Raw genomic sequence first — 23,763 nt, forward strand, 5'->3', positions numbered from 1 at the left:
ATTATTACTGAATATTGATGTGTAGATGTCTTCAGGCCAGTATTGTTACTAAACATGTGATGTTTGGTGCAGATTGGACATTGCATGTTTAAGTTAGTGTAAACAAAGTAATTTCCTGTTGCCAGCAGGTAGCACTATGATTATAACTGAATATTGGCCTTAAGATGTGTTCAGGCCAGGACTCTTATCAAACGTGAAGTTTGGGGCAGATCGGACATTGCATGTTTAAGTTAGTGTAAAACAAGTCATCTCCTGTTGCCAGTAGGTGGCGCTATGATAATAACTGAATATTGGCATGTAAATGTTTTCAGGCCAGGACTCTTATCAAACATGTGAAGTTTGGGGCAGACCGGACATTGCATGTTCAAGTTAGTGTAAAACAAGTCATTTCTTGTTGCCAGCAGGTGGCGCTATGATTATAATGGAATATTGGCCTTAAGATGTTTTCACCACTAGAGGTCACATTTTCAAAACAATAACAAAGGCATAGTTTGATGACGCTATGAAGGAGGATGTTCACGGATGAGGTAATGAATAAATTTTTTATTACCTGTACCCTCCATAGTTATTCAAACAGCGAATAAATTATACAGATAATGCAAGCAAAGAACATTTACACTGTCAAAGAACATTATGACTGACTTAAGTCTAGCTCGAGTTTAAGCACTCTCAAAAAAACTCCCTTTATAATCAGTAAAGCTGTCTATACACGGTTTTATGCATGAATCTCTACGTACATCTTGTTTATGATGAGAGAATTCACGTGAGAGCTGAATTCAGTCAGCGAGCGCCGTGCACTGAACAAAACCTCATCTGAACGCCTCTGATTGGCCATTGTATTCATAAGCTCAACAGACTCGTGTGTGATTGGTCATAATGCGCAACACTGTAAAAATGCATAAAAAATCATGGCGCAACACTGAGCAGATCTAAATTTAATGCTGCAGTCAACACTTTTCATTTAATTTGCATTATATTCGCGACAGCCGTAATGGATTTAGTTTAACTGTACAGCAGCATTTGTGTCTCTGTGTTGCCATAGAAACTGAGGATATGCAGACATTACGTCATTGATAGGCGACAATGACCAGGGACGAGTCATTATTTAAAATTGGAATTTCTCTGGATTTACAAATCCTTGGGAACTTTTGGAATAACAAATACACAACTGCATAAAATATATATAACGCTGTGCAAGTAGTTTTTGGATATTTTATTACGAAAATCTTACATATTGTACCTTTAAGGCCAGGACTCTTATCAAATGTGAAGTTTAGGGCAGATCAGACATTCCCCTCGTCCAAATACCCACACTTGCGGTCTTGGCCACTTGAGAGCGCGTGCGCGCGACAGGAAGCAAGTGCGCAAGACTGTCCCAGGTCTTAAAAATACCAAAGCGCAGTGCCCTTAACGCACACTAAACCCACACCATCTCGAATACCGCTCAGGAGCGGTATTCAAGGGTTAAGCCCCGTTCACACCAAGAACGATAACTATAAAGATAACGATATTAGCGTCCACATTTCAGAAAGGCGGGGCATAGAGGAGAAACAATAATGTACATTATATGGAAAATAATGTGTTTTTTTAACCTTAAACCGCATAAACACATTGCATTACATCAAATACACAAAATAAATGTTCTTTTAGCAACGTCATATGACCCCTTTAAGATACAATTTCATTGGTATGCTTCCTCCCCCACCTTTAGACACAATAACACACACGCACACGCACACACACACACGCACGCACGCACACACACGCACGCACACACACGCACACGCACGCACACACAGACATGCTCACGCTCACAGACACATGAATGCAAATACAGGAGCTATTCAGAATGGACTGGTAATGTTGGCTATCAGTATATATATGTTTGTTTGTCCAAGTGATTCTATATTTGGCACATGTAAATATTGTCACTTTCTTTACTTAGCCTGTGTTTTGTACTTATATGTTATATGTTTGGTACATGGGATTCTGTATTTGGCACATGTAAACATTGTCACATTCTTTAATTGCATAAAAAATATTCTAATGAAACAATTTAATTTTAGAGGAAATAAATGAGGTTGTCATGAAATAAAAAAATTATTCAGCTCCGTTTTAAATTAATTGAGAGGTGTATCAATGCTTGATGCTCAATAGTTGATTCATTTTCAATTTGTTCTTATCATTTTAATAAATAATATGCAAAATAAATATGAACTTCAATACATCAGTTATGTATTTTATCTTACTGACTAAAAAATAAGATAGCCACCCTGCTCTTTAAGATATCAACATCAACCATCAAAAAATCTGCTGCAGTCAACCACTAATCGTCACTCCCTATTGTAATTGCACATTGAAATATAAAGAAGTGAGAAGCGTAACAAATGAGGAGAGTGGGGACAAGATGCAGGACACACGCAGAGCAAATGGTGATGGAACACAAAAGAAGCCATGTGCTTTAACAAAAAAACACAACGTGGAGCATGAGTGTCAGGATCCCAATACCAAACATTAAAATAAAACCATGATGACCAAAGTCATAATAGGACCGTGTCAGAGATATTTGTAGTAAACAAACATAATGTTTATTTATAGAGAAACACTCCAACAGTTATTACATTAAGGCTGTTTCACTCCTACAAGCACGGCAAAGAATGTGTTTTTGTGTTGTGGATATGACCTGACCCACAGCACACGATATCTTTGGATGACTGCACAGGCAACATTTGCATGAATTAATTTGTGCTGACAATCAGTAATACATAAACCTAACCAATTAAATGATTAATTATTAGTTATTGCTTCATCATGAACACCCACAAGTCAAATGCCACTGGTTCTTATTTAACTCTCTTATGACCAATGACAATAAGAAACTGAACCAACCTAACTAAATGTAAAAGCATGCTATACAATGTGTGTTATAATGGTTCAAAATGGTTCATCAAACAAATGAATAATTACACTGTTAACTATATTCATATTGTATGTTTGTTACCGAAAGAACAGCCGAGAGCCTCCACCTGCTGCTACAGTGCTGATGTCAAGCTGTGGAGCCTGCAGGGTGATGCCAGAGATAGTTGCTTCAAACACGTGTTCATACTGTCCAGCATATCGGCTCACATCTGTAGATGTGCCTGTACAAACAAATCCATCAACAGTCTCTTTCTGACCTCAGTTCAACACCTTCTTTACAGCACACTCAGCATGAACATATACAAACTTTAAAGACAAGTGCCAGAGGCAAGATTTTTAGTGAATAACAACTTCAGTTTCAGTCATTTACTCACACAAGGCTGCAGAAGGCAAAGTTTTAAACAACATGAGGTTGAGTAAATAAGGATGGGAGTTTCATTTTCTGATGAACTATTCTTTTAAACCTTCAGGAGATCTATTTACTCATCTCTCACCTCCCATGTCAAAACCAATGACGGGCTTCTTTTCCATAAACCCATAGCATGTGACAGCATAGCCCACGACTCCTCCAGCAGGACCAGAAAGCACTGCCCGAGAGCCATAGAACTGCTCCATTGGTGTCAGCCCACCATCTGACTGCATGAATAACACATCCACATCCTGAGGGAGGGAGAAATGGGATATAAAAATTAAGGGGTACATATAAAAGCTTGATAAAATAAACCTCACAGACATACCTTCAAGCCTCCTTTAAAGCCTGCAGAGAATTCAGTGAGGTAAAGGTGTATTTTTGGTGTGAGGTAAGCATCAGCACAAACAGTGTACCCACGAGGCACTGCTCGCACCATGGGCATCACCTCACTGGAAAGAGACACTTGATTGAAACCAAGACGCTTCGCCAAAGAGCCCACAGCCTTCTCATGAGCTGCCCATCTGAAACACACACCATCAGGAATGAGAAATACGATTTCATTCAACATTATCAGATGTCTCAGTATGCTTTAAGTAATTTAGTGTTTGATATAATGTCACATTGGGCATTATGAAATGTTATCTCCACACCAACTACCAACTGGTGTTCCACAGGGCTCAGTACACAGACCACTTTTATTCCCTCTTTATACTAAGTCATCAAAGCTCATGGTAACTTCTGTCGTTCTTACACGGATGATACTCAATTAATGCAATTACCCAGGTATCCTCTCATGACACTGCACTGTGAGTTCTTGCACCTTGCAGTGTTTGTTTATATCTATGTTTTACTGTTAATTACTTTCACCTTGGTTGTAAGCTGTGTTTTGCAGATGAGCCAGCGTACTACTTAGACTAGCAGACCAGCAGGCCTCCTGTTTGCATGTATTTTTCAATTACAATTCATTTATAATTTCCATATAATTTTTAAATAGAATTTATAATTTCAAAATACAATTAATTACAACACATATGATTATAGTAAGGTGAGAGACAAGTGGAAGTGGTAATATTTAGATGTGATTATTGACATTAAATTGACAAGAATTAAAAATAAATAAATTTAAAAAATTGTAGCGATACTAGCTACACATAATTGTAAGTAATCTTAAGTAATTTAAACAAGCAATGAAACAGCAAAGTTATGTATGCACTTGATGATACTGTCACATTTGTCTACTGTGTGACAAGCTGTACTATTACTGAACCTTTGCACAGTCTCTTTAAACAAGCACTCAAAATGCTGGACAAGAAAACACATTCATACCACCAATATGACGCTACAAAATAAATATTAACTTTCTGAAATGTTGTAGTGAATTATATATATAGGCCTGCATGATTTGGCCAAAATATAAATTGTGGTTATTTTGTTACATTGTTATATATTATTTGTTATTTATACAACATTTGTACTGTGATATGACATTTCATATGAATGTGTCTCATATCACTGTTGCTGAGACATTCAGACATAAAGAACAAAGACTCTCACTCTACTGCTAATGAAAGTTACTTGGGGTGTTCATACTTGGGTTCACTCTTTACAAGAAACAACTAAAACTTACAAGTACAATACTAATATTTACGTCTTAAATTCTTCACTTTCAAATGTTAAAATTGTGGCAGAATATTAGCAAAATAACTTTTGTCCACAATAATGTTATACAAATTTAGTGTCAATAAAGTGAACCTAGTGCACACTGCATTCTCTGATACATGTTAAACTCACAGCACTTGCAGAGATGGGAGCTTGTGAGAAGCATTTACTGTGCTCCGAAAACACAGTATAAGTTGCATGGCTGTAAATGAACAGCGACATTCTTCGCTCTGGAACACGCAGTGCAACAGACTACATACTTATATCACAGCCTTTAAATTTATAATCATTAATCACAATATGACAACATATTGTATATTGTTATTTCAGATTTTTTAATAGTGCAGCCTTTGTTTGTTCAGCCATTTATTTATTTTAATATTACATTACATTCACTTTAATTAATTACTAGCTTTTCACCCCCTTGAAGGTTCCATTTGAATATCAGACCGCTGAAGGCCATGATTGACCAAACAGAAATATTCCAGAGAACCATGTAATAAATACATAATATGTATACAGTATAATGATCTATACACACGTGTAAGAATGGAGTAGCAGCACTGCTAGACTGCTGATGCCTTTGGATTGCACACGTCTCAAATCCTGCTCCACGCGCTGAAGATCCAACTCTTGCCACACCTCCAGACTTTCTCCTGTACTGCCTGAGAGAGACAGAGATTCCATGCAAGTGACATTACTGATACTTTTCTGAGGTTATATCAACCAATAAAACTTTCACATGACAAAAACATAAAATGTTAGTCAAGGTTTTAATGGCAATTTTACATTCTCTCCCTGTCTGACCATAAGAATTAAACGGACCATTTCTGTTGGCATTGGGATGTCTAGAAACAAGTAGCCTCTGTAATAATCTTGGCAATGGGGCAAGTTTCTGACTGGGCATCACATTAATGTACGTTAATGCATACATACATTTTTTGATAACTTATGGAAGTTCGGAACAAGTATTTTCTGCAGCTCAGTTTCAATGACTGCTCTTTTGCACTGAGGAGAATGTTTTGACTTCTAAAAATAAAAATAAATTTATTTGTGATAGATTTATTTTGGCAGAATAGATGTCCTTTATTACAAAATATCAAAATCTTAATCACCTGTTACTATTCGTTTAGGCTCATTTCTGGGTAGCTGACAGGAATCTTGTCTGAGAATAACCCTCTCCTCCACTTCAATCACCTCCTCATACAGAACCTCCGGCATACACACCTCCTAAAACAACAAACATGTTAATACGAACAACAACAAGACACTTGATTATCTTGGTCTTTCATCAAAGCAACTTGGAAATGGAAACAGGAATCATGGCAGACAGGGTTCTTGCAAGTTAGTTTGGGATGGCTAGTTAGTTAATACAGTTTGTTTGTGATATTCAATAATTGACTTTACAATGCCAAAAGCTGACTGAACTGCAATTTGTTAAAATAACCAACAGTAAATATTATAAAAAAATTGTGTCCTCAGGAGGTCCACAATCACATGCACAAACAACCCCATTCTTGCTACATAATTATCATCTTGAGTCAAACATAATTAAACCATTGATAAAACTGCCAACTCAAAAAAAACATTTCATTTCAACATAAATCTACATTTTATTTCATGTGGATTTTTATGTTCCCCAATAGCTTGGCACAACACCACACTATCAGAGAATTCATTATTCAACATTTCAGAGTAAAACAATTCAGAAAACGGCAAAAAGAACAAGGTAACATAAATATCAAGCCATTGTTTTGGCCAAAAGAAATTGAGACAACTTGCCCGGACCAGTCTTTGATGAAAAATACCTTTGTCCTAAGAACACAGTTCAACCTTTCTGTTAAAATCTAACTTCCATTACTATGTGCGGTTTCATTGTGTTCACTTTTTAACCAAGAGCTTTCACAAAAACTTAGACAAGAATTTTACAATTTTGCACTACAGAATTCACAAACATGATTCCAATGTTAAACCAGGTATTTGAAACCAACACACAAAACCTCTACTAGAGAAAACAAGCATTTGTGACTCAAAACTTTTTAAGATATAGACCTTGGGACAACTTCCCCACTGGACAGTTAGCCCCGGACTCTCATTTTATGGTCTTCCAAAGCTAACAAAGCATACTTGGATTACATTAATTTTGTGACCTTTGAAATAGATAATTAATGTTATAGCAGTTATTCATGTTTTCTATGTGTCTTCTACTACAGTCAGTTTTCTGCCAGGTCAACTACTGTCTTGGCAGAGCAACAGTTTGAAGGACAGCTTATCGGTAAACTCTAATGACCAAGTCTGTTCTCGCATAATTGTGTAACGTTGTGGACTGTCACTAAAAGTATGCTGCTAAATTACTAATTCTCACCAGAAGCGGTGTTTCATTTGTTAAGTAATTTTTGTCTGTTTATGTACAAAATAATCTTTGAAGTTAACTGTTTTTGTTTACTTCCGTCAATTGAAGCTTCTTACTTTTGAAGCCCTTGGATGCTTTTCCTGCCTGCACAAGTCAGTAGCAGTTGAGCGGTCTCTGTGAAGATTATTTCAAAAATATGCTGTTTTACTGAATAACCTAATGGCTGGATACAGAGTAGCATAGGAACTCTTATTATTTCTGCCATATCTGAAAGAAATAGTTAGAACAGTATGCTATTTTGAAATGGTTATGAATGAATTTTTTTAGTGAACAAATTCAAAACATTCAAGTTACTGGGATGAATCTACATCACTAGCACTACTCACCAGATCAAACAGGTTAGGTCGTGCTTGCGTGCCAATATGTAACAAGTCCCGAAATCCACGTGTCACCAGGAGTGCTGTTCTCTCGCCCTGTCGTTCCAGTAAGGCATTAGTTGCCACTGTGGTGCCCATCCGTATCCAGCCAATCTGAGAAGTGTCCAAGGCCTGATCTCGTGGAAAGCTCTGCCCCGTCTCCTGTTTAATTCATAAAACCCAACAAACAAACAGACTTTCATGCAATACTTGGGCAGAATTCTGTTCACTACATTCTTTCCTTCTATCATTTCCAGATCAAATTCATAACCACAAACTCTAAGTCCAAATATATTCATGTCTTCCTCCTCACCTGCTCCAGCACTCGGCGGATGCCCTCAGTAGGGGCGTCTCTGTAGTTCTGGGGGTCATATGACAGCAGTTTTAGGACTCTCTCTCTACCATCGGGCAAACGGGTGAACACATCTGTGAAGGTTCCTCCCCGATCAATCGCAAAATCAAACTTCCCTTTAGTTTCAGCCATGCTGGGAAACAGAATGCAACGAGCATACACAATAAAAAAAAAAGAAAAGAAAACTCTTAAAGGGTTAGTTCACCCAAAAATGAAAATTAGCCCACAAATTACTCACCCTCAAGTCATCCTAGGTGTATATGACTTTCTTCTTTCAGACGAATCCAGTAAGAGTTATATTAAAAATGGTCTTTGATCTTTCAAGCTGTTTAATGCCACTCAGCGGGTGTTGCATGCATCAGTCCAAAAGAAGTTAAATAAAAAGCGCCCATCCATAAAAAAAAAAATGTCTCACACGTCATCTGAATGGATGTGCAACGCACCTGTATTTAACGTATCGTAAACTCTAGTGTGAAGGAGCACGACTCGCCGTCGCTTTGTTTCATACGTGACATGCAGCGAGAGAGGGAGAGAGAGAATTGACGCGCTACCTATGCGCGCAACATGTAAACGATATTCTTTGTTGTATTTTGCTGTCAAAATAACGGAGTTCCTTTGGAATTCTTCAGCTTTTAAGAACTACCGCTTTCTCCGGTAGTGGGTGGAACTAATGCGCAAACGGCAATCTCATTGGCTGGCGCTCACCTATTATCGTCCCTGTTTTGATTTCAGCAAATCAGTTCGAGCGAACGCACACAACCTGATTAATATTCATGAATCCAGTAGCTCATTAATCCTTGGTGCGTTTTATATTGTTCTTATTAGTAGAATTCATATCATTATTATCTAATCAGTATTTTTGTTAGTTTTTCCCCAATTTATTTTATTTTTTTACAGAAACACTGCATGACCAAAAAAGCACCACCACCAGTCCGAAGTTCAGTTAAAATGACCCTTTAAGCTCACAAAGGCTATTTTGTGGAAACCATGATACATTAAAAGAACAGCATTTATCTGAAACAGAAAACATTATAAATATCCTCTTTACTGTCACTTTTTAGCAATTTAATGAGTCCTTGCTAAATAAAAGTATTATTGATTTTACTTACCCCAAACTTTTAAATGGTAGGATGAAATTCTGTCTTCATTTACTAATTCCCATGTCATTCCAAACATGCATGATTTTTTTTCTTCTGTGAAAGAAGACATTTTAAAAAATGTCTCAGTGTTTTTTTAACCATACAATTAAATTGAATGGGGTCCAGTATTGTTTTGAACCCAACTATCTTTCATTTTGTTGACAGAAATATTCTTCAAAATATCTTCTTTTGTGTTCCACAGAAGAAAGCAAGTTTTGTTTTTTCAATCCGAAGCATATACTTTAAAGCTGGGTTTAAATTTAAAGGGGTCATATGATGCTGCTAAAAAGAACATTATTTTGTGTATTTGGTGTAATGAAATGTGTTTGTGCAGTTTAAGGTTCAAAAAACACATTATTTTCCACATACTGTACATTATTGTTTCTCCTCTATGCCCCGCCTTTCTGAAACACGTCAATTTTTACAAAGCTCATCGTTCTGAAAAGCGAAGTGTGCTCTGATTGGCCAGCTATCCAGTGCGTTGTGATTGGCCGAATACCTTAAGCGTGTGACGGAAATGTTACGCCCCTTACCATATTGTGATGTACTGTCCAGCCGGAGCGACGAGACAAAAATATTAAAACCCATTATAAACGAGGCATTTGTTGCATCCAGTGGGGACATAATTACGGACTATAATGACGTATACTGTCTTTTTACGCGTTGCTTTGTATCACGCCGCGGAAACATAAAACCATGTCTGCATTTGTGATCGGAGAAATGACAAACAGACTAGGGCTGGGTATCGATTCAGATATCCCGATTCGATTTCGATTGTATGTGATATGACGGTAGTTTTCTCAAATGAAATGGTAAAATGCTAATGAAGTGACTCTCAGAGCAGCTGGAGATGACATTCGTGTTCATATCATCATATAGTGAGACGGCAGAAGCTGAAAACACTGCGAGCGTCATCCGCGCTTTAGTATGTGTGTAGTAAACAAAGTGCGACGCGCCATCCATTCATTCATTCATTGCGGAAATCATGGCGCCTATGCGTGATATCAAATTCTTCCGCAGATTTATAGTATTACTATAGCATTTCACCTGAGCATTGCGAATCATGCGTATGGCCATGATAAGCGCTGAATGAATGACAGGCTTTCTGTTGTAACATCGCGCAAGGTAAATAAGGGTGACATCTAGTGGAGGAGACAAATGATAAGATTCACGTTAATCAGATCTTGTTTTAAATGTGCTGAAATAAATCCCGGAAAAGATCGATTGAGAATCGATATCATTTTAAAAAACGATTAATCGAAAAATCGATTTTTTTTTTTTTGCCCAGCCCTAGTGACGACCCCGGGCTGGACCCCGCTTAGTCCACGGTGAAAGCCGATCCGCGAAGTTGATGTATTTCCTCAGCGACCAGCACGGAAATTAAATGCAATATTTGTCAAATACACAGACGTTTCAGAAACGTTTTCATGAGCAACAGAAACACTTTTTATATACTGCTTAATTCAGCGCCATCTGTTCAAGAATAAAGTTCAACGTAAATATATACTATTTAAATACTAATAAAGTGGGGGTATATATGCTTTCATGATAAACGTGACTCAATATAACGACTTATATTTGTATATTGTGACTACAGTAAAAAAGCTTTTACGGTTCTACAAACACAGATTTATGAGCAGTATTGGATTTGAATATGTTAGAAACACACGTCATTGTTGTCATGTGGTGAATTTGGCCAATGGTGAAACAGCTGTGTCGTCATCAGCACTCCTGCAGTCCCTCTGAAAAAGCTGCGCCAGCTGAGTCATCCGGCTGCTCTCGAAACGCTATCGCGGTACTTTGATGCCACACAGTGACGTGGTGTCGGCGCCGGTTCAAGTCGGACAAAATTTCTAACCGACATGCACTGCTTCAAGTCAGCCGCCGATCGGTTTGCGCGGCGCCGCATGAAGTCGAACGCACCTGTAGACATCTGGGGGCGTGTTAGAATGAGCCGTTTTAGGTAGGCGTGGTCGACTCTTAACTTTTATATTTGAATTTGAGACTTTAGTCTTTGCAACTTTACAGATCTTCTTTATGCACCAAGAGCTTGTAACACTCCAAAGAGAAAGGAACAATTGAAATCGCATCATATGACCCCTTTAAGATATCTTGCTTTGTAAATTTGGTATTTACCCATCATACATATGAAGCTTGGACATAATCTAGCTCCTTACTGCCAGAAACATCACAGTGAAAAAGAACCTTAATGACAGAAATGTTACACACATCTGGAAAAACACAAGAAATAAGGACGCTGAAAATTGAACACGGTGTGAATTCGGTGTGAGAACAAAGCAAGTGAGAAAGACTCTTCCATCTCTAAGCAAAATGAAAGAAGAAAGAAAATTATACAGGTTTGGAACGACCATTTCCAGTTAGAACGTGCTTTTGCAAATAATTAATCAATAGTTATGCTGCAGACGTGGAACGACTCTGTAAAAAAAACACTGTGTGCTGTCTGCAAGTGCTCAGCTGTTATAAACAGGCGCACATGTATACTAAAAGCGTAAAATGCAGCACAATCCCTTAAACCTTAACTAGGCTAAAGATCACCGACACGTTGCAATGTTTCCGTCTTTACATGCAGCCATGCACTATAAGACAAGTACAACATTAGTATGTTCTGCTGTACTTACACTTAAGACGCAGTAAAACAACACATGAACAGACACCTCTTCTCTTGTCGTACCGTTTACCACTACTGTGGTGAAGCGACAAACTTCACCAATCCGATGCGAGCGAAGTTCAGAGCCACCTCTGATACACTGCCCCCGCCTTCTGAGATATCACGTGATTGAGCCCGTGTTCTCCCCATAGACTGTATAAAAACAGGTTCTCCCCTCTCCCACAGGGGGCGCGTCACGCGAGTAAGGGGAGGCTGCAGACCTGAAGCAGGCAGATCTATCCAGCTATCCAGCTGCAGACCCGCAGCACCAGCAGTTTTAGAACCGCAGCCACAGAACCGGAAGTGAGGGGCGGAGCTTACGTACTTAACAGTGTAACGCCCCCTTACGGTTTTTAAGGGGTAATGTGCTTATATTACACACGATGCGTCATACTTTATGTATGCATTTATAATGATATATTAAGCATTTTAAAAACATTAATCTTGTGTAATTTAGTTGTAATTTATTTATAGTTATTAGTTTCATTGAATTATGCGAGTTATTTCCTGTTTGTGATATTAAAAATAATGTTTGAAACTTCTGGGCATTTTATATGAAATATACTTTAATCACAAGATTCAAAATATATGTTTACTCCAAAGTCAAGAACACCTGCATCATACATTTTTCTATAGGCTATGAAAACTAAAACATTTCAATAAAACACACACACACTGACACACACACACACACACACACAGCAGCATAATTTTAAAAGTAACAATCAAAATGTACACAATAATTAAATTGAAGTTTATAAAATGAACAATTCACTATTAAGCCCATTTTGTCATGACAATCCTGCATGAAAATTTACAAAATGAACAATTCACTCTTGGGCACATTTTGTCATGACAATCTTGCATAAATTCAAATCTGAATGAAGGTGGAAAGCAGCCTGAAGTTTTCTTGAGATGATTCTCGATTTCAATTTCTATACACACTTTGAATCTCATTTGACACAACAGTCGTTTATGTATGAAGTGATAGTCTCATCCTCAGTCATCGTGCCCACGGACCGCTGGCTGAACATCTGATGCATATGGCACACAAAATCAGAGAGATTTTTGAAGTTGTCATCTGATTGATTCAATTCTACAGGATTTCCGGAAGACATGCGTGTCACGTTTTTTAACGCAAATTTTTTTCAGAGCGAACACAAAAGCATTAAAATATCATTCTTCCTCCCATCTCATATTTTTGTCTTTGAAGGGGCTCCGTACTACGAAGAACAGTAATAGCATACCTTCACTCAGTTTTTCTTCGTTTATAAATGAATAAAAAATTAATAGGTTTCCCTACCAGATAGACAACATATATGCACAATTGCCGTTAGAAAGTGTGTTTAGTACAACATTAAGCTAAAGTATTTGGGGATATTGCAGTAATATGATGAAATTAACACTATAAAGCCTGTATCATATGTGAATTTTTAAGGCCTCTAAATTATCAGCCTCTGATTTTGGGTCCTCTGAATTTTGGGCCTCTGAATAAAGGCCCCTCCTTCATTATGAGCTCCATATTCATATTATATTATATTATATTATATTAGCCATAAAACACTTATATATATATGTATCAAATATTATACGCAACATAACACACAAACCTTTCCTTTTTTTGTAACATGTAAAGGTTCAATAAACTGATACATTTTAAAACAATTTTTGACTATAATTTTGTATATCAGGCTTTACAGGACTAGAAATTAATTGTTGGATCCTTAAAACTTCAAATAGGGGTGTGTGATTGATTCAGCCCATGTCAACAACAACAACAACAAAAACTTAAGCCAGGCAAACAAAGTTGCCAACCGTTATATTGGTCTTAAATCATTGTTAATGTACATAATGACTTCACCCCCAGAAGACATACATTAAAAAAAATTTTGAAATCTCTTGTATTACCTTTTAAATGTCCATACAATGAGCACAAACTTTTTTTAACCAATATTCTTTAAAATATTTTCTTATGCGTTCCACAAAAGAAAGTCATACAGGTTTTGAACAATGTGTGGGTGATTTATGTATGTATTTATTTAGTGTTTTATCCTTCCAAAACCCACTTCTTTTAATGATAACTGACATTCAGCTTATACCGTGTCTCTGGACAGCTTCCAATCGTATCAAACTTCTCACAAACTGTAAGAACTCTGCTTACTGTCTCATATGTCCATATACTGATGTACTTTCCTGTTTATCCCTTTCTCACAATAACTATGTTTGCCCCATTACTCTTATACATACTAAATTTCTAATGTATGCATGTTAATTTCCCATATTAAGGCCTGCATTGTATATTTAATGCTGTTCAGTGTAGGAGTGACTGTTCACTAGATCAGTCTTTTCTGACCAATAAAACCCTATTCTGATCGGGTGTGCCTCACACGTCCTGAAAGGTGAAGCTGCGGGCTCTTTGATCGCCCCCTGGTGGCTGGCTGCAGTACAGGTCATAAACCCCGCCCTCTCCATGTAAACGAATGGGACTTGAGTCAAAATAAAAAAAAATAATTATACTTCCAATACAATTTTCCAAAAGATAGTTTTGGTCATTAAAGGTAGTTGTTATCACGCTGATATATGTTCAATTGTTCGTTTTATGTTCAATTGTTCGTTTTTGTGATAAGTTTGATTTTAGCTAGTAATTTGATGCTATAAAAACGGTGCGTGTCCTTATGGTTGATTGGGTCTGCGGGAGTTTGGGCGGGAGTTTGATACCGCGGCTCCACCCCACGACACTACTGGCAGACTCTGGCTCCAAACGAATCTCTACTGCGCAGACTCCTGCTCCAAATGACGTAATTTACTCAAGATGTCAGCGGCCGTACTGAGATGCTTTGGCTTCACTTTTCTAAGTGGAAGGAATAGGAGACGCGTCGTCCATCTTTTTTTACAGTCTATGATTCTGATACACATTAAATTGAGCCACCATGATATTATTTAACCAACTTGTCACATTTGCAGGAGACATAGGAACAAAAGATTGACTGATTTATTGATTATACTGAGTTTTATTTAGTGTATTCTTTATTATTTTTATTCATTATAACTATTTAACTTTAATTATTAAATTTTTTATATTTAATTCGCTTGGTGAAAATAAAATAATATAATTTTATTTGTTATAGCACGTTTATTATTTGTTATAACACATTTAAAAACAACAGAGCTGACCTTAGTGCTTCACAATTGGAAAATTGGAAAAAAGAAAAAAAAGTACAATGATAACCCCATCAACACATTCAGTAGACACATTAACAAAACAATCTAAACTCTAGTAAAAAAAAAGATTAATAATTTAATTAAATAGTTTAACAAAATAAAAAATTAAATTTAATTAAAAAAATTTAAATTAAATAATAAATAACAAAATAAAATAAGAACTTGTGGTGGTCAGCAGATGTCAGTGTAGGTGTGTTCAGCTCAAGAGTTGCTGCGCTGTTTTTGTACAGTTGAGCGCATGGATGGATAAACCCTGTCAAACGTTTAACGTCTACAAATCATCATCGGATCCTTCTGCTGCAGGTCTCCGTTAATGCTGTGAGCACATGTTTTATCACCTTTATTATTGAGTTGTTCTTAATGGGACTGGTTTCAGCTGACTGTGCATTATGAAGTACTTTTCCTAGTTAGCTTAGCAGACGTTAAACTGCTCCAGTGAGTGATAATGTATCATATATCCAGCCACAAATACAGGTTTATATGGTTTATGGCACAGGTAAACTGTCAGATGTAAACGGTAAAGTTTTAAACACTTGTGTTTGTATGTTTTATCCTTAGAGTCGAGCTAATGCTAGCTGCCAGTGCTAAGTGCTAATGCTAACTAAACATTTCACGAGCCGTCAAATTCATCGTCTGAAAATAAATGTGTAATGTGTAGAGGTTTCATACTGTAAAACATGATTTCGGTAATGTTTCATTTTAGTTTGCCTGTAGTCTTAGATTTTACTCACTTCTTGAGTTTAAAGCAACAAGTTTGTGTTGATGCTAATGTTTGTGTGTGCTAATGTTGTATAGTCTGGTTCAAAAACAGGAATACAAACACATTTTTATTAAAAATAATATTATATTAGCTTAATTAATCCGTGTATCTCAAAAGCTTTTGAGCTAGCTACCTAAATATCAGTTTTTGGCGTCATACCCATACAAACAGTACCGTGATTTACTATTGGTACAGTGGTGGTAGCATGGTGGAATTACAGTACTAACTTACATGCTTCATAGAAAATACCATGATACTCTATAGCATGTGTGGGCAGATGCAGCATCTTTGGACATCTTTAGCCTGTCAAAAACATACAATTAGTTGAAACACGACCATACTGTTCTGTTTTTTTTTTTTTTTTTTGCAGTATGTTTAACTTGAATGCTTTTTGAACAACATACTACTTGTATTGTGTCTACAGTTTCATAAAATAAATACTGTATGCATACAGTTCATGTATGCATAGAATATCTGGATGACCTTTGCCAAAAATATTTTATCCCACAATGAAGTGGCTTGACTTGACATTCCATTTCTAGTGTGATGAATGAAGACGAAGCCGTGTTTTAAGCTTTTTTTTTTTTTTGACCGATTGATAGGACTGCCAGAAGTTCAGCTGTTTAAACACAAAAGTGCACAGAAATTAACTGCATTTTCAGGATGGTCACTGAATTAAACAAGCGACGTTAAGAAATAATGTGATGACAGTTCACCCAAAAATTAAAATTCTGTCATTAATTACTCACCCTCATGTCGTTCCAAACCTGTAAGACTTTCATCTTTGGAACACAAATTAAGATATTTTTGATGAATTCTGAGAGCTCTCTGACCCTCCCATAGACAGCAAGGATCCTAACACGATCAAGGCTCAGAAACGTAGCAAGGACATTGTTAAAATAATCCATGTGACATCAGTGGTTCAACCGTAATTTAACGAAGCTACGAGAATACTTTTTGTGCGCAAAGAAAACAACAAAAATAACGACTTTATTCTAAGGCTGCACGATTAATCGAATGCGATTGTCATGCACATCTTGTCAGTGAAGCCGTTTCTGTGATTAGTAGTAAATCTCCATCACCTGCTTTCAGATGGAGCAGCATTTACTACACAGAGCCGTAGTTCACTGACAAGCTACGCAAAATCGTGTTCATAATCGCGCGATTATGAAATAGAAGAAATCGTTTGCGATAATGACAGCTGTTTGTCTAGCTTGTCAGTGATCTACGGCTCTGTGTAGTAAATGCTGCTCCATCTCAAAGCACGTGAAAATACCACATTTAATAACATGTTTTTACTCCAAACTCACTTCATAACATCAGTCGAGTGTTTGAAATAAATCCTTCTGTGAGATGATGTGGCTTCTTACACAAAATAAGGCACGCAAACATATTTCATAGTATTCTAAGCAGTGATAAAGGCTGTCGATTAGCATTGTATTATTATATACTTTATTATAATAAAAATGATAATATGACGAACTCAGATAAACCATCATAGTCGTGTGTTTATTATTAGTCACGTTGAATCAATGAAAGCAGTTAAATCTTTGGTTTATTCAGCTGCAGCGATAGGCATTTCCTGGTTTTTTTCTGCAAGGCGTATTTGGAGTTTCAGCGCGAGAGCACCCTCTGGCCTTCGGCTGGAGATTTACTGCTGATCACAGAACCATGCTTCACTAAAAAGATATGCATGACAATCGCATCTTCTGCCTAATTGCGATTTATCGCCTTTGCGATTTCATTTCGATTAATCGTGCAGCCCTACTTTATTCAACAATTCGTCTCCTCCGTGTCACCGTATAGCACCATTTTGGAGAGTATCACATAGGGTGAAGTCAGCAAAATTGGGACACTTTTTGGTAAACTGTGTATTAAATAGGGCTGCATGATAAATTGCATGTGATTGTCATGCGCATCTCGTCAGTAAAGCCGGTTCCGTGATTAGTAGTAAATCTCCATCACGTGCCTTCAGATGGAGCGGCATTTACTACACAGAGCCGTAGTTCACTGACAAGCTACGCAATATCGCGTTAATTATCGCAGGCGAATCGCTACATCTGAAAGCACGTGATGGAGATTTACTACTAATCACGGAAACGGCTTTACTGACGAGATGCGCATGACAATTACATGCGATTTATCGTGCAGCCCTAGTATTAAAGGTCCCCTGAAGTGCCTTGAAACACGCAGCGTTATTCTATGTGGTGACGTAATTTCAACTGAAACAGGAAGACAGGGCGGGACATATCGAGCAGCCCCGCCCCCTTTTTAAGTTAGCCAGTAGTGTTTTGTTTATATCTGCACGGGTCAGAGCCGTTGAGCTCGGTAAAGCCGCATTTAACAGCCACAGTCTAATAGATTACCCCCTAGATTCAATATGAAACTCTAAGTAAAACAAAATAGTGATCATAATCATGCTGAAGCTGTGTAGTTTTAAAAGTGTTTAATATATGCCGACTCGCGCATATGATCCGCTCCGTGCGATCGCGTCTCTGGACCAGAGACAAAGTCCGGATCAGACTGTGCATCAGACACGTGACACAACGTGAAACCAGACCTCATTTGCCCCAATCGAAAGCATATTTACACTATCTGAATCGTTCCCTATCGCCTACATTGTACACTACGTGCCATTCACTGTACAGGAAATACTACACTGTGAACAAGCAACCGATCTCAGCCGCAGCTTCAGCGTCGCGCTTCGGCTTCTAGAGAGTGTTTGATTGGTCAGAAGATTTGATGAGAAGATGAAGTACGATGTGACGTCAAAAAAAATCGTTGAGCCGTTTTGGCGGAATTGACAAACTAAAAGCTTTGAATGCTTATATCTTCTAAATGCAAATTTTGTCACTGTTTTGGAGCACACTGCCTTATAGACAGGGGTGCACATAAGTGGTACGCAGATCCGCATGCGCGACCAAAATAAGCGCTGTGTAAATTAGTTAAGAGCGTGCGTTTGCGTACCGACATGGTTGACAGCTGTTAATGCACAATTACCATTTTAGTTCGACAAACTGTACTGTATAAGATTTCTATTCAAACTGAAAGCATATATCTAGGCTACCCGCTAACATTTTCAAAGCACAATGCAAAACTGTGACATTTCCTGCACTGACGCTCTACAATCGGCAGCGTTAAACCCGGCAGCGTTAAACCCGGAAGCGCATATACGTACTTGCCGGCAACCCGCCAAAATAAAAGCTTGCTGATTTTAAGTTTGAAAATGAAAAATTTAAATAATTCAAATAAAAAATAATAATTAAGGTTCAAATTAAAATAATAATAATAATAATAAGTTTACTATAAAATAATTGTATTTGTATTTAATACTCCCTTTTTAGTTTAAAATAAAATAGTATTATCACACTTTATTATTTAGTTTATTCTTTTATTTAAATAAAATAAATAAAGTGCAATAATATTATCACTATTATTAATTAATTTTTTATAGTTATATTTGATGGGTCACACCATGTGCCGTGTGAGGACCAAACCAAATCTCCAGGTTCTCATATGAGAACCAGGCTGAAAAACGTATGTGCACCCCTGCTTATAGATAACCTTAAGACTAACATATTGATACTAACACCCAAAAAACTTTAATTTTGATTTCATGGGGACTTTAAATACAAATAAATCTATTCTACCAACACTATTTATGCTTTAAACAAATTCTCAAAGTCTCTTGTGTCTCCCAGTATGTTTTTGAAAGAATATTGGTTGTGTTTTAAAAATACAGAGGTTCAAAAATGTTAAGCACCCTTTTTTTTCTTCTTCTGGCTTTTTCAGGTAAATTGGGACACTGTGTTTGGTAAAGTGGGGCACACATTTTTATCTAGTCTGTGCTTACAAAATAGGCTACTATTTCCTACAGCAGGACATTGAACAAATAATCTTTTGCAATAGAAAATCTTCAGAATTTAAAAGAATAACTTCATAAAAATAGAAATACTAGTGGATTGTGCTATTGACTGTGAACTCATAACCACCTAACGCTTATTGAATTAAAACACTTCAACAGAAGCATACATTTAAAGAATTATTAAAGCTCTCCAACAGAAGTTCAAATGTAATCATTTAAAACACTCCAACAGAAGGACAAAAACAAAGAATTGAATCACTTAAACAAAAAACAGTGTTGTGTAAAAATGCCACGATTTCATCTATGTTGTGCCTGCTCCTTTTGTACTGTAAGTGTTTGTATCCAACTGTGTGCTTAAGTGTGTGTGTGTACCACATGCTTTCATATATGTGTGTTTATGTTGTATGTGTGTAAGTATGGGTAAGAGCAGTCATGTGTTTGTTTACAGGCAATTTTTACGCACAAAAACGTAATATTCACACATTTCTATTCTTATTTTTTTCTTTACCTGTCTTCTGCCTACAGTCTGTGACATTTTTTTTGTAAAATAAAACAATTTGTTACATTAATCAAGGTATTATCTTTTAATTTATAGGATGGCTCACTTTAGCTGAATGCTACTGTCTCAATTTATCTAGCATGTTCAGGTAAATTGGGACAGTAACAAAACTAGATTAAAAAAATAAATAGAACAAAGAAACTTGCACAACTTTGCATGAAATTGAATGATCACACAAACACATATAATACAAATTTATATTGTCGGTTGAAATACTGTTTATATTAGAATTTAAACCTTAACAATTTTTATAGACTTAAACTATGTACAGGCTCTTACCATGTACTTTCTCAGACCTTCCAATATTTGAGTGGTAACCACGCCCATATGCTACATTTGACTTATCAAATGTTGATAGTGAAATGTAGTGCTGTTATTAGATAAGTACTTTTATTACAACATTTCAAGATCACCCATTCTTAGCTATATTTTAAAAAAAAAAAGGAGCACAACACCAAAAGCTTGTCCCACTTTAGCTGATGTCCCACTTTTGCTGACTTCACCCTACGTAAACAACGTATGCAATGTATGTACGTGGATACGTTGTTCACGTTCAGATCAAAGCATAAACAGCGTATCCACGTACGGTGCTGCTGACACAGAACAGCATACGTTGTTTACGTATGTGACACTTTCCAAAATGGTGCTATAGAGTGACACAGAGGAGACAAATTGTTGAATAAAGTTGTTATATTTGTTTTTGCGCACAAAAAGTATTCGCGTAGCTTCGTAAAATTACGGTTAAACCACTGATGTCACATGGATTATTTTAAAAGTTAGCCTTCTTTCTTTGCTTGAACATTTGGGCGGCGTTATGCAAATCTTTCCAGATAGTGACGTAGGTATGTGGGGGCATGTTAGAAAGAGCCGTTTTAGGTAAACTTTTATTAACTTTTATAAAGAATATCTCTTTGGATTTGAGACTTTAGTCTTTGCAACTTTACAGATCTTCTTTATGCACCTTTATATTGTCGGTTGAAATACTGTTTATATTAGAATTTAAACCTTAACAATTTTTATAGACTTAAACTATGTACAGGCTCTTACCATGTACTTTCTCAGACCTTCCAATATTTGAGTGGTAACCACGCCCATATGCTACATTTGACTTATCAAATGTTGATAGTGAAATGTAGTGCTGTTATTAGATAAGTACTTTTATTACAACATTTCAAGATCACCCATTCTTAGCTATATTTTAAAAAAAAAAAGGAGCACAACACCAAAAGCTTGTCCCACTTTAGCTGATGTCCCACTTTTGCTGACTTCACCCTACGTAAACAACGTATGCAATGTATGTACGTGGATACGTTGTTCACGTTCAGATCAAAGCATAAACAGCGTATCCACGTACGGTGCTGCTGACACAGAACAGCATACGTTGTTTACGTATGTGACACTTTCCAAAATGGTGCTATAGAGTGACACAGAGGAGACAAATTGTTGAATAAAGTTGTTATATTTGTTTTTGCGCACAAAAAGTATTCGCGTAGCTTCGTAAAATTACGGTTAAACCACTGATGTCACATGGATTATTTTAACGATGTCCTTGCTGTGTTTCTGAGCCTCGATCGTGTTAGGATCCTTGCTGTCTATAGGAGGGTCAAAGAGCTCTCAGAATTCATCAAAAAAAGATCTTATTTTGTGTTCCGAAGATGAACGAAGGTCTTACAGGTTTGGAATGACCCCTCACCAAAAAAAAAAAAAAAAAAGGCTATTTTGCCAAAAAAACTTTAATGATTCTTACACATTTTGCTTACACATTCACTTACACATTCTTACACAATTACACATTTTAATCTTCACAAATAAACGTAGCTATTAATAAAACTGAAATACAATTGCCAGAAGCCAAAAGCCAAATGAAGGCTATAAATGAACTACACTACAGAGTCATGACTTCAATGCCATCATCACTAAGATCACCAACTCATTCAGTCTTTATTTAAAAATCATTTTCCTTGATAGTTTGAGTTAGAACAAAGTCCCTTTAAAGGGGTCATATGATGCTGCTAAATAGAACATTATTTTGTGTATTTGGTGTAATGAAATGTGTTTATGCGGTTTAAGGTTCAAAAAACACATTATTTTCCACATACTGTACATTATTGTTTCTCTTCTATGCCCCGCCTTCTCCAAAGAGAAAGGAAAAATTGAAATCGCATCATATGACCCCTTTAAGACAAGTCATGTCACTCTGCGGCCATCTTTGAAACGCCTCTTGGGCATGCAAGTGCAACTCCTGTCTCTTTGAATGGGGAAACATGAAATTCTCCAAAACTGTTCACTAAACTTATGATTAAATTTCATATTTGAAATCACCAAAGAAATCTGACAACAACTGTCATAAATGTTGTTTATTTCGCTCAAATAGCGTTATAAAAAGCCTATTTTTGGGGCTAGATCAGCCAGTGTGCATGCACAGTCCTAACCACACGTCTCAGAACGCTGACTGTTTCTATAGTAACCGGGACTTGCTAACGGCAGCTGCATTACCGATTAGCGATTAGGTCTTTCATTCAGAAGGCAGGCCTTCTTGCGATTGAGCGGCCATATTGAGCGTTGCATTTTTCCCCATTCAAAACTATACGAGTGAAACGTCTTGGGCATTCTATAGTCTTTGGTTAGAATAGCTTGCAAGAGTGAGATTATAAACGCAATGAGACCGTAAGGGCTAAATGATCTAAAAGCGAGATGAGTTTTTCTGCTCGATGTGATGTTTAATGTGACCGATGACCACTGCAGTCCCGTTGAGCCACATGTTAGCAGCTGCCTTTTTTAAAGATATGTAAATGGTTTAAAAATCACAAGACTGATGGATTTTATGTCATTGAATAAAATGTATTGTGAAAGTATCTTGAGCTTGTATTAACCACAGACCTTATTTCAGGCTTTTAACCAAAACCTATTTGGGTCATTCCGTGTCAACTCAACCAGAGGTCCCCAGCTCAAATTTTTGATTTTGCTCATATTTTTTCTGAAGAAAGATAAACTTGTATCGTGATGAAAGCCCAAATATTAAATGTCTCGGATAGGGATGGGTACCGAAACCCGGTATTTAATCGGTCCCGGTGCTAAATTATGAAAGACCGGAGTATCGATAAGCTCTGAAGTTAACGGTTCTGCTATCGGTTCTGGAGAAATTAATAAAACACACATACATGTATTATTGCTATATATACATTATCTTGCAAATTCTATCTCACCAGAGTCACATTGAAAGCACAATCCGCACACGAGACGCTGTTCCTCAGGCTGAAATGTGTGCGGTCGGCGCGCTCCAAAACGGACAAACAAATTACACTCTGAGCTTCGGGCGCATGCCCAATCGATCAAATACACACAAAAATATGTCAAAATGGCCGGCTTGGAGAGTATTTACTTAAACACAGTTTATGTCTTAAGTGGAGGAGAACAGTTGGGAGAAAATCCGATGTGT

The 23,763-nt window shown here is 37.0% G+C and overlaps 2 protein-coding genes and 1 long non-coding RNA gene across 3 annotated transcripts in view; 2 read left to right on the forward strand and 1 right to left on the reverse strand.

Annotated features, from left to right (window-relative positions):
* Positions 1-7,813, forward strand: part of LOC107716463 (uncharacterized) — a 17,221-nt gene extending 9,408 nt beyond the window's left edge. The window contains exons 2-3 of the long non-coding RNA XR_001637213.1: positions 4,261-4,267; positions 7,802-7,813. This is a non-coding gene — a long non-coding RNA (uncharacterized LOC107716463). The remainder of the gene's footprint in view (positions 1-4,260; positions 4,268-7,801) is intronic.
* Positions 1-12,016, reverse strand: part of LOC107716462 (5-oxoprolinase-like) — a 49,500-nt gene extending 37,484 nt beyond the window's left edge. Inside the window, exons 1-8 of the mRNA XM_016522922.1 lie at positions 11,890-12,016; positions 8,073-8,244; positions 7,730-7,921; positions 6,106-6,220; positions 5,532-5,655; positions 3,657-3,852; positions 3,414-3,579; positions 3,002-3,140 (exon numbers count right to left, since the gene is read on the reverse strand). Of these exons, the coding sequence (XP_016378408.1) occupies positions 3,002-3,140; positions 3,414-3,579; positions 3,657-3,852; positions 5,532-5,655; positions 6,106-6,220; positions 7,730-7,921; positions 8,073-8,243 (1,103 nt within the window). The 5' untranslated portion in view covers position 8,244; positions 11,890-12,016. The remainder of the gene's footprint in view (positions 1-3,001; positions 3,141-3,413; positions 3,580-3,656; positions 3,853-5,531; positions 5,656-6,105; positions 6,221-7,729; positions 7,922-8,072; positions 8,245-11,889) is intronic.
* Positions 12,017-15,333: 3,317 nt separating this feature from the next.
* The window catches only part of LOC107716464 (signal transducer and activator of transcription 5B-like), a 37,278-nt gene continuing 28,848 nt past the window's right edge, over positions 15,334-23,763 (forward strand). The window contains exon 1 of the mRNA XM_016522923.1: positions 15,334-15,458. The gene's annotated coding sequence lies outside the window, so the exon portion shown is untranslated. The remainder of the gene's footprint in view (positions 15,459-23,763) is intronic.

This window comes from Sinocyclocheilus rhinocerous, unplaced genomic scaffold (genome assembly GCF_001515625.1).
Source record: "Sinocyclocheilus rhinocerous isolate Xijiao unplaced genomic scaffold, SAMN03320098_v1.1 scaffold419, whole genome shotgun sequence".
Taxonomy (NCBI): Eukaryota; Metazoa; Chordata; class Actinopteri; order Cypriniformes; family Cyprinidae; genus Sinocyclocheilus; species Sinocyclocheilus rhinocerous.